We start from the raw sequence: 12,447 nt of genomic DNA, 5'->3' as shown, positions 1-12,447 counted from the left end.
AACTATGCTGTTGTATGAAACTTGTATTGTTCTGAGTCGAAAATGTTTGTGAGATGTCAACAAAGACTTTTGGCATCGATGACGTAGTTTAGTGATAACTACATTATCAGCTAGGGCCATCTATAAGCAAATTCCGGTTTCATACTTATAGACCTGATATACGACGAGCATAAAATATAAATTATGCTGATGTAACAATATCGCGCGAGAAATAATAATCCAACGTGGGCATAACCTTCGCCGTTCAGCTACCGGGTAATTAAACGCGTGTAACGAATATTAAGAAAGAACTCGTCTACGTGTGTATTACGTGCGTACATCAATTTTTCATAAAAGTTTAGAGAAATTGGTTTTGCGCTGTTTATAATATCGCGAATGAAAATTTTCAGAGGGTTTAAACGCGAAAAGGGCAAGATGGTAAAAACATATTGTTCGCTTCGGTGAATTTTGTGTTTCCGATAAATATATCGTATGCACGAATTTAATTCGACCCGCTTGTTTGATTCCTAGCGCATTGGAAAATTCGTTTTATGAAATATATTCTAGAGATTTTATTCTTAGAAGGTTGAAAATCATCGATATCGTCGCAGAAATTGAGCCTCGGATAGAAAAATTCAGTTCTACGATGTTAATTAATTCTCGCAGAAAGTATCGCGCTGTATTCGTTTTCGCGTAGGCTGCACACGCTGCATGTGCCAAAATTACAGATTGAAATATCGGCTACAACGATTAATCGTTGAAAAATGTTAATCCATTCTTGAAATATCTGTGTTACTAAATATAGCGTGTGCTATGCCAGTGCCGAGCCAGTTAATATTTACTGTGCTCGTCAAGCGAATGCATCGAGAACTTCTTGCGAAGGAACAGATGCAATTATCATAAATATAGCATGCACGCTAAGTACCCTCCACGGGAGATTAATGGTTACTCAAGCAACTCAAAGGAAAAACGACTTCAGAGCGTACGCAAGCGGCTATAAAGCTCGACCGAGGGAATTCATTAAACAACAAAAAACGTTGATGGTATCCGAGTGTTCCGCCCACCTCGTCGGAAGGGTTGATAAGAACGATTTAAGTAGTTAAGGGAGTAAAAAACTTCGATTTTTCCGGTTCCACTTCATTAATGATTTTTCATTTCCTGCGAGATCATCTGGTACGGGTAACTTGGATTGCGAGCGTGGGATCGGTGATCGAATGGAACGTAATTAAAAATCAAATCGATTATCTTCGATCAAGCGATGTTCGATATCGTCAAATGCGAGGAAAAATACGTCGACGACGAATAGCTGTGGCTGTTAGAAATTTCTTGCAGGTCAAAATGTAATTTCGTTGTATTTAAAAAAAAAAAAAAGAATTTTGCAGAGCGAAGGTTTCTCTTTTCAAGTACCGAAGATAATTTTTGAAATTCCAAAAACGAAGTTATTAAGAAGATTATAAAATGAAAAGTTCCAAGGATAAAATTCCAAAATAGTCGAACAAAGTCTGAATATAGAACACGCTTCTTTTAACTACGATTTTAGCTACGATTTTTTGATGCGCAGGGAAAATCGAATAAATTAAGAAGCTGACATATTATCATGGTTGTCATCGCGGATGATGCATTACACGCTGATAATCAGGAAGATAAGTCGCGGAAAGGGGGCCAGCTTGATAATCACGTCAATTTAAGGAAATTATCCTTGCTTCCTGGTATCGCACTAGGCCACGGTGATTAATCAAAACTCATTCGAGGATGTAGTTTATTAATCCTCCGTCGCTTGTCACGTTATTTCGATTTTCAAATGCCAGCTCATCGAATAATACAAAATACGAAAATACGGAAATACACGGAAATACGAAATTCTTATTGCAACGACACGTAACCAAATTCTCTGATGCATATAAACGTTATTTCGTCGTTGCTATTCTATCCTGCTCTCCGGGCTAATATTTTTCGACTAACTCGATCATTTCGTGCTCGAAATTGCTATGAACGGAGATGGATAGAGAGAAGATAAAAGGGGGAAAGACGTAACAATGCGAATGATTCGTCCAACGTTGAATTTCTATTCGTTTCCTAGAAATTATGGATTGTGCAAATAGACACGGTGCAAATACCGTTACGCTTAACGACCGCGATATATCTCCGTTATCGACCGCATCCGGTTTGATTTGCTTCGATAAAAAGAGCCTGCGATGTAACAGTGGTGGCCAAATATTTGGCTGCACTCGATTGTTGCAACAATTAAATTACCCGACATACGAAACAATCTCGTTCGAACGATTATCTCTGAAGCTGTTTTTGAGTATTGGTTTGGCAACTAAGTGATTGCGTATTTTGTCATTAGGGTGGTATTGACAAAATCCGCAATCACTTAATTGCCAACACAATATATTATTTTATCGTTGCATATCATTTTGTTCCAACAGAGCAAAATTGATGGTACATAATTCACGAAAATAATGCAAAACAGCAAATGCTTCGTCGCTGTTTCCCGTCTGTCGTCTATCGACACGTCAGGTTGTCCCAAAGGTTTCTTCCTTTCCAGAAGGAAATAATAGATGCGCAAGGTTTTCCCTTCTATCGAGTTGGCAACTGATTGCGGATTTTGTCAATAGGTGGAATAGATTATACTCTCAGCATATAATCAACGTGTGCTCGTTTTTGAAAAAGAAATTCATCTGGAAAGGATTGAAAATACGAATCGTAACAAACGTGATAATATCGCATATAAAATCACGTACCTACAGAAAAATCTGGAAAACTTTACGATGCTACCAGTCTAATTTAATAGCACCGTTACAATATCAAATATTGTAACAATCTAAAATGTAGTAGTAAGTAATCTCTTGCAATTTCTTATATGACAATCTAATCTATTTTAGGTAGAAATCTTAAATTTCAGTGAAACGAGAAAATTTGCAAATGGAAAAGTTGAATGACAAGCATAAACAATAGCGTCCATAACAGAAATCAATGGACACGGTTTAAGGAGGACGATGACTGAAATAATCTAGTCACGATTCATGGATCCCATTTAGTAGATGGGAATGCTCGTCTGGCCCTCGTAGAAATTAATTTACATTTATCCCCCGATTACCGGCGTTGATTAAAATCGAGCTTAGCTTAGGATCCTGTCTGCTTAAAATTCGTTCGGACCTCTTTTACGTTTCATGAAAACGTCAGAGGTTATCATCATTTCGCCTACTGTTCAAGCGTATTTAACCTGCGCTACATCAATTATTCGTGATTCTGTGTTAAAAAGCCACGGTTTCCAACGAATCAGAGAGCGAAATTTACAAAAGCTTGCTTCGTTTTGTATAAATCACTTTTAATTAAATGCATACCAACTATATTTACAAAGCTTTGCTCCAAATTGGATTTCAATATTCCGTCGATTAATAAAGGAAAACGTACAAATCTATTAGCGTAAGTTTTAGTAAATCGTTGTTAATTAATCAACGAGAGACGTAGTTCTTTCCTTGCAAAATTTCTTCTTTGAACGAACTACTTCTCACGCAAAGATTACGGTGATTTATAAATCTGTATGCGTTACATTTCTAAGTCTTCCCTTGCGCACGAACATCTCTTCGTCGAAGGGAGATCCTTTCTTCTAGACTCAAACCAATATCGTCGAAACAAAAATTATGCTTGTGCGCGATAGAAGATATCGCTCTACTCTATATTTGACTCGATAGTGTGAAAAGTTCGCAGAATTAACGACGATCAACCCTTAGAAGAAGAAAAGAAAAGACTGACATCGATACAACAATTCGCTCTCACCTGGGTCACGTCTCACCCCGTATCTGACGCCGAAGTCACGGTAAATATTCGATTACCCGCGTGGCGGAAGTTTCCAAGTCGGAAATACGCTCGTTGCAGCGTGAAATTTCAAACTCCCTCGAGTACTTCGCAAGGATAGACAGTAAAATCCCCTATCATCGTCGAAATGGAAAGAAAAATATCTACCGAACGATTAAGCGTCCTCGTTGAAAAAAGAAAAGTTGGTTACGTATTTTCGAATGATTTATATTCGAAGTATTAGGTTGTCCGAAATGTTTCTTTCGTTTTATAAAGAAATAACGTTCCTTTTTTTTATATCGGTTTAATGAATTATGCACGAACATAATAATAGAAATACAACGAAACGAATCATACCTGATTCAATAAAATAATATAAAACAGAAATTATTGCACGTTATATTATCACCTTATGAAACGAAAGAAACTTTTCGGACAACCTAACGAAATAAGCAACGCGATATTTAAATCATCTCTTTAAATGATTCGATACGGGGCCAATGCGGTATCCAAATATTAATACGAATATACGTGGTCGAACGTGACTTTTGTCATTGAGACAGATCAGTGATTCGATCGTAGCGAAAGGTTATCCAACAATATTTCGCCAGCGAGTAAATTCAACCTGTGTAATCGATGCTCAATGATCCACAGCTTTCACGCGTTGCGAGGCTACCAACCATTCATCCTGTTCGACAGTCCATTCCGCGATACCACGGAGATCGATCGACTGTTTTCAATTAAGAGTTTCTAGCTAGCCTGGTATCGATTGACCACCGCGGATCGAGATTCATTGAACTCGCTGAACAAGAAGAATTCCAACACACACACACACACACACACACACGCTCTACGATGAAACCGATACGAGAGAAACATTTTTTCCTTCAAGCAAACCGATACGCCTCGCAACTCGTTGAATGGAGAATCGACGATTCTCTGCCTTTTGTAATTTATATCGTAGAAAGTGCGACAAGATATATTTGCATACATCGGTGATATAACTTTACAATTTCTCTATCGTTTCGCATGGTTTCAAATTTTTGCAAATATTATTCGCATATGTTACGTACGTTCGAACCGGCTGGCAGTGGAAACGATCAACACATCAAGCATAGAAAGAAGACTAAAGAGAAAACATCCAACAGATCTCATAAAGGATATAACCTAACGAATACGAAGATGGTGCCCCGCTGGGGGTAGCCACCCACATGATAATCAAACAGCCAAAAAATTCCACCAAATGTCCAAATTGGACAAATTGTGAATGTAAACAACTAAATAAAAAAAAATATGTTACGTACGTTTGAACACCAGGTACGAAACGTCGATATTCCTAACACGAGCGAAAGCATCATCCGTCGCTTAATCGTGAAACAACACGCTCCACGCAATTTATGCCGTTGAGGGTGAAAAGATTAGAAGTCAATCGGACAGGGGATGAATCACGCTGCCAGCAACGATATCGTTTAACTCAAAGGTCGTAAAGCTCGGTACAGCGAATCTCCGCGTGGGCGTTCGATAATCCTTGGCCAAGCAAGTCGATACGCAACTTTCTCGTCCGACCCTGGAACGACGATACGATAGCCAAATCTCAAAGTCGTCTCTGACGCACTTCCTCTCTTCTGCGCGACTTACACTTACGTTGCTTTACCGTTATACTTTTAACCAAAGCTCCGAGAGAACAAGCCTTGTCTGCAAAGTGGCGAAGACTCCATTTTCTCAAAGAATCGATACTTTCAGATTCGAAAGAAATTAACATTCGATTTTTAAGAAACAAAATACCTCGACTTACTTGCGTAATGTGGATCGTCGTAAGATACGGAAACTATGCGTTAGATCGTAAGCCTGTAAATTCGTAAAACGATCGCGAGTGACAAAGTCATTGAAAAAGAAACGCTGTCGCGGCATTATGATGGAACTAATCGCGAGGAAAGACGTGCACGCGTTTTCACTTTAGATGCTCTTAAAAGGATCGAGCAGGCTTCGTCGCACGAGGGTTAAACGACAACAGAAAGCTTCTTTCGGTATTAATAGAAAAGCCTAGCCACCCCTAATCCTATTCTGGCAGGAAAACAATGAGTATCGTTCACGAAACGATTCTATATCGACGCTCATCCATCTCGAAGAGGAATGGAAATTCCTGCAGAAACGGGATCGGATCTACCTTATCGAATCTGCGAAAGACTTTACGACAGACACGAGAAGGAAACCGGATAGCGATGGGATCAACTTTAATACGTACTTTTTTCCGCCACCAAGATCCGCTGGGAAAATTTTATGAATCCTGAGGAAATTGAGGTATGTACACATGTAGCGCTATGATCAATTTTTTCCCTCGGATCGTGGAAAACGTATATATTGCAGATTTGCATAGCGGACTTCTCTGAATCACATATTATCCATAAATACGCTTCTTATACCTTAATAAATATGTAAATCGACGTATTTCAGGTTCTCCGGATATTTCAATCGCGGTTTTCTCAGTTACCAGTACGTTAGAACCTTATCTAAAACGCGCAAATTGCGCCATGTTATACGATAATGCGCGTTTATGCAATTCCTACGTGCTATTTCACTGGTCAGCCTTTAACCGTTTGAGTCCCAAGCAGCACGATCGCGCTGTTTAGATTTTGTGTGGAAAAGTCGCAGTACATTTGAACTTTACGGACAACTGACGGTATTTTCCGTTTCATCGTTATCTTAAGAATAATTTTTATTGAACAAAACTTGAAATATTTACAAACCAATGGTACGCATATATATAACAACATAGATGTATTTTATAAAAATAAGAAACACGACGAGCGCTATCGCGCCGCTTGTTTCTCTTCGCAATCGATTAAGACAAGCGTTATCGCGCTGTTTGCGATTTTTCCACCCTGTTTTTTCAAAGACCCCTGCCACTCAAACGGTTAATGGGTCAAATGTACGGAATACCAGTTGGACCCTACTATACCAGGTATGTAAGTATGAAGCCGGAATTTTTGTATAGAAAATACACGTTTATTGTATGAAAATGATTAAAAATATTTTATTCGAAGTATTGCCCATCGCTAGCTATACATTTTTCCCACCTGTCTGCCAATTGGTGGATGCCACGTCAAAAAAACTGTCGCTCTTTTGAGGCAAACCAGTCATCGAGCCATTTTCGTACATTTTCGTAAGAAGTAAAGTGCTGGTCAGAAAGTACGTGTCCCATCGATGCAAATAAATAGTAATCGGACGGAGCCAAGTCTGGTGAGAAGCCGCGTGCGAAAGTATTTCCCAACTGAACGCTTCGATCGTTTCCTTGACCGGTTTTGCTGTACGCGATGGTGCATTATCACGAAGCAAAATTGCTTTGTGTTGCCTTTTTGATATTCTGGTCGTTTTTCACGCAAAGCTCGATTCAAATCGATCGTTTGTTGTCGGTAACGCTCGGTATTAACGGTTTCGCCGGGTTTTAACAGCTCGGTGGTCTTTTTCGGTGGTCTTCCACGTTCTTCGTTCCTCGCGTCAAAATTGCCACTTCTGAATTTTTTAAACCACTCGAAGCACTGTGATTTACCAAGAGCATGCTCACCGTAAGCTTCGACAAGCATTCGATGCGATTCTGCAGCAGTTTTCTTCAAACGGTAACAGAAAATCAATGCTGTCCGCAAATCGTAGTTTCCAGGCACAAAATTTGACATGTTCAACGCTATTGCAAACTATGCTGTTGTATGAAACTTGTATTGTTCTGAGTCGAAAATGTTTGTGAGATGTCAGCAAAGACTTTTGGCATCGATGACGCAGTTTAGTGATAACTACATTATCAGCTAGGGCCATCTATAGGCAAATTCCGGTTTCATACTTACAGACCTGATACTTAAGAGTACATACGTCACAATTCCGAAATATTTCGACGTACGTCTATTGAGACTCTTCTTTTTTTGCTTTTCTTTTTTACTATACGCTCCTTTGAGAGAACTTTAAATTCGACGTTTCCGAACGTCGTACTGAAGGTTCGAGTTTATAGACACAGTCGATGTTCGAATCTCCGTACTCGAGACGCGTTTGAACCCATCGCTAAGAACAGTCATCCCGACAACTGATCGATGGCAGCAAAATAGAAAAAGATAAAACTCCAAAGATAAATAAAGACGATCGCGAAAAAACAGTTTCTGCCGATGACCGAAGATACGACGAACGAAAGAAAAGGACCAGTGACGGGTTTGATCGATCCTTGGTCCCGTCTGGTTGATAGAAAACGTCGGTGCAGATTAAGTACGGGCCTCGGGACCGCGAAAATTGCAGCGTGAAATCGCGAAACGAGAATGACCAGCGGACCAAGCGGACATTGGACGAGCTAACGATAGAACGAAAGAAACGTTCGATCCGTCAAATTCTCAGAGATGAAAAGCATCGATCGACCGGCACTCTCTGGTTCGCGTCTTCGATCGTCGATCAACGGGATACTCGGCAAGTCGACGTATTAAAAAAGTTTCGCGCGTTTCGTAGCACAATGGCAGGTATTCGATGGCAAACAAACGGTCCGTGTCGTGTGCACGGCTGGAATAGGAAATTCGAGGAATTTTCAGGAAGAGCTCCGATTCAGAGATTCGGGCGCGCCTTTAAGCGTCGGATAAATTTACAATAGATGAAATTGAATCGGTTGAAAAATCGAGGAATTATAGGATAAAACACTCGAACAGTAGAATGGTTTTTCATTATTATCAAATCCAACATGTCTTTGTGAATATTCTTATGGAGTATCGATAATTAATTTGTATTAGGTCGTCCGAAAAGTTTCTTTCGTTTTATAAGGAAATAATGGATGCACAATATTTTCCGTTTTATATTATTTCATCGAATTACGTATGATCCATTTTGTTCTATCAAAATAACAATCACAACGTTCGACAGATTAGGTTTCATGTTTGTATAAATATGCGTTGTAAAAGACGTATTTGTAAAGGAAAGATACTTTTCGGACAACCTAATAGAAGGCGGATGTTTACGAATTTGTGGATAATTTAAAAGAGCAAAATCGTACAGATTACGCGCAATATGATAGAAATATAAAATATCCAATGTAAAATACCTATTACAACGCATAGTAAATGAAGGAAATTTCTATGCGAATTTCATTTTATCGGTCATATTTATGAAAATATAATATCGCATAAATATCCCACAGTTCAGCAATTTGTTTCCCCTTTAAAGGTTTTAACCACATATTTATTTTGCACGTTTCGTATATTTTGCATATTTTGTTTGAAAAGTAAAACAACAGATCGCATATTTTATATAATGCACCTTCGTTGTATTTATTTTAGGAAATTCAATATTATTTGCCAATTTCTCGAACAAATTTACCAATTACAAGATCGAAACTGTACGCAAACATTGTGCACATTACCGGTAATTCTTGTTGACGATAAAGTTTGATTATTGTTAGACTATGGATATTCATGCAAATACGTATTTTTTGAAACTGAACGAACGAACGAGAAACTGAACGAAATCTAAAGGAAGAGTCGTATACAATTTGAAAATATCACATACATTTTACAATTTCATTGTATATAAGTCGATTACAATAATATATTTTCAATTTAAAAACCAAACGAATTAACTATGTTACTTATATTCAGCAATTTTTTCCAAAACTTTCATAATTATTTCTTTCTGAAACTACGTGCCATGCGAGAGAAATCAACAAACTAATGAAAACGTGATTTTCGAATTGAAAGCTAAGCGACTTGAGAGAAAACGCTATTTGTATCATATTTGTATCATATTTAATCATTTCTCCACAACTTTGACAGCTCGATGTATAATTGCTCTTCTGAAGACGAATTAAGCGACGATGAAGCGGATAAAGAAACAAAAAAATCATTCTCAATTTAAATGCGATCTTTAAGCTGTAGCAATTTATCAATTCCCGATGGAACTCTGATAAGCTGATATCGAATTGATTAAGGTAAAATGATTCTTCTCTCAAAGACATGCCCGAGAAAATAATCGTGCAACGAAGAGATTATACCCTAATACAATATTTCTTTTAGATTTAAATTTAATTAAATGTAAACTTCATTCGCTAATCCGCCTGTGATCTCTCGGAAACAACGCGCGCGTTTCACTTGATTTGAATTTTCATCGAGAATAGCGCACAGTTTGAAATTTCCTTCGATAATATTAATATAAATAATTTTATAAACAGTTCATCTTGAATGACTTACAATGAAACGTTTGTCTTACAATGCACGTAGCTACTCGATGAAAGAAATACGCAACAGCAAGAATCAATTGCTTTGGAATTTCCATTGAAATTCTGACACTGCTGTGTCTCAATGAAACGATCAAAGAGTTACGTTACTAATATAGGTAACACTTAACGTTACTAACAGTAACACCGTTTCGACAAAAACAGCCAGATGTACCTGTTATACACTTTCAATTCAATAATCGATACAGTGTCATTATAACGTGATCATCTACGTAATTCTCTTCGTTTATTCTACTTCTGGTATCTCGAATGATAATGGATATCTTCGTACGAACAACATCCTTGAGAAGTCATTCTTTCGATTACTAAACAATCAATATAGGGAAAAAAAACATGTGCCACTATTGGAAATGTTCTTATTCGAACGACCAAGTTTGCTTATTTATTCAAATACCGAAGATTCTACCTTCTTTCGCATGACGTCTAAAGATAAACGAGATTCAGACATTTCTTTCCTAAATAAATAGAAAATGAGAAATCCAGATTCTTTCGGACGATATTAAAATGTGGCTTTTAGCTCTACTTTCCTATATTTTTCAAAGGAGAATATTGCGAAACGATGAAATTATACGGTATATTTTCAGAAAGGACCGTTTAAAATTTCGAAATTCGAAATTCTTTTGTATTTATAGATCAAAGTAATTTAGAAAAATGTTAATAATCATTGTTAGAGATAATGTATAGATATATATATTTTAGTAATCGTTAGATCATAAAAATTCTTGCATTATTTTTCTCAATCATAGAAATGGTTGCAGTTGAGAGGAGAAAATTGTATGACCAGAAGAACAAAATCTATTCTAAATAAAAATGGCATTATTAAACGCGCGAATGCGAGTTACGCGAAGAATACCAGACTTGTGGTCCGGAACACCGACAGGAAGCTGGTCACTTGGAGGAATTCGCATTCCGCAACCTCATATTGACCCCGCGAACTTAAGTATTCTTTACTGGTACTCACCTGAACAGCAGGAATCCCAGACCTGTGACCGCAGCACGCCGAACATCGTCGTTCACGTCGGAGACCTGAAAGAACATATTTTACGTTATAGGATTCGTCTTATGATAGAACGGGTTGTTTGATGCTTCAAATTTGAAATAGAACTTTAACTAGTTTTAACTAGTTTCTTTCTGTTATAAATCAAAGTATTAGGTTGTCCGAAAAGTTTCTTTCGTTTCATAAGGTGATAACGGATGAACAACAACTATTTTATATTATTTTATTAAATTAGGTATGATCTATTTCGTTATATTTCTATTATTATGTTCGTGCATAATTCAATAAACTAATATAAAACAAAAACCATTGTGCGTGTATTATTTCTTTATAAAACGAAAGAGACTTTTCGGACAACCTAATATAACGTAACGTAGACCTGAGTTAAGAAAAAATTGTGGAAATATTTTATCATTTCCACGTTTATGCACTGTCGAATTACGTCTAATGATGTCTATTGACGCTAAAGAAATAGCAACAATTTCTCAGAAACCTGCTACAAAAATTAAACATCCTACACTAGAATCCTGAATGCATCGTCGTGACTGTTCTTATTTCTTCCCATATTACCTTAGTGCTGATTTTTAGAATTTCGATAATTGATTAATTCATTTCCATATTTGATATTCGCATATTTTTGTTAAATTATTGTAACTAACAAACTGGCGAATTAGCGAATAAATTTTTTTGGATGGACAAGAGTCGTACAGTACTAACCAAGATTAGTTCTGGCTTTCTCGTCAGGTATTAGCACTTCGTTTGAATAATAAATTTGAATGAAACGAATATAACAATTCTGTGTAACATATTTCGGATCCATGTTGTTTCTCAGATAAATAAATGACTTATTTTGTACCAAGTATACGATATCTAGTCCACTAAGTATAATTACTAACGTTTTGTACCTTCCTTTGTATATTACACACGTTGTAGTCTAAAACACATCAGCAATTAATTAGCAATTAATCAGCGATCGGCCAATACAGACGAAATTTCTTTTCTGTAAGTTCAACCTATTGGCAACTCGAATTAAATAGGAAGATTAATCTTCTTTTTCTACCTTTTCTCGCATAAAATTGCCTGATATTCTAAAGCAGAGAAAAGGTAAATAAACAGAGGAGAGAACGCGAATGGGATTTTGAAGCTACTCGGCGAAGATAAAATACGACTCAGAGACAGGTCGTGAAGAATTCCAATGTTCGAATGAAACAACGAATGCGAAGGCTGAGCACGTGCCGAATGTACAGACGAAAACATGTTAATTATCTTACATTATAATGAAAAGAAAAATAAAGAATTTGCCATTCAGCCAGAACCAGATGTAATTTTAACGTATCTGAGAAATTGTCATTTTTTTCTATCATAAAGATTGATAAATATTTTATGGAATTAAACGACTCATAGGTGTTGAAGATCT

The 12,447-nt window shown here is 37.2% G+C and overlaps 1 protein-coding gene across 1 annotated transcript in view; it reads right to left on the bottom strand.

The window, feature by feature from the left end:
• Rpn2 (Regulatory particle non-ATPase 2) overlaps positions 1-12,447 on the bottom strand; it is a 93,688-nt gene that overhangs the window by 67,351 nt on the left and 13,890 nt on the right. Inside the window, exon 10 of the mRNA XM_069112238.1 lies at positions 10,995-11,059. Within this exon, the coding sequence (XP_068968339.1) occupies positions 10,995-11,059 (65 nt within the window). The remainder of the gene's footprint in view (positions 1-10,994; positions 11,060-12,447) is intronic.

The sequence above is a fragment of the Bombus flavifrons genome, chromosome 4 (assembly GCF_040668555.2).
Source record: "Bombus flavifrons isolate JBK064 chromosome 4, iyBomFlav1_principal, whole genome shotgun sequence".
Taxonomy (NCBI): domain Eukaryota; kingdom Metazoa; phylum Arthropoda; class Insecta; order Hymenoptera; family Apidae; genus Bombus; species Bombus flavifrons.
This window is presented reverse-complemented; position numbering and strand designations above follow the sequence as displayed.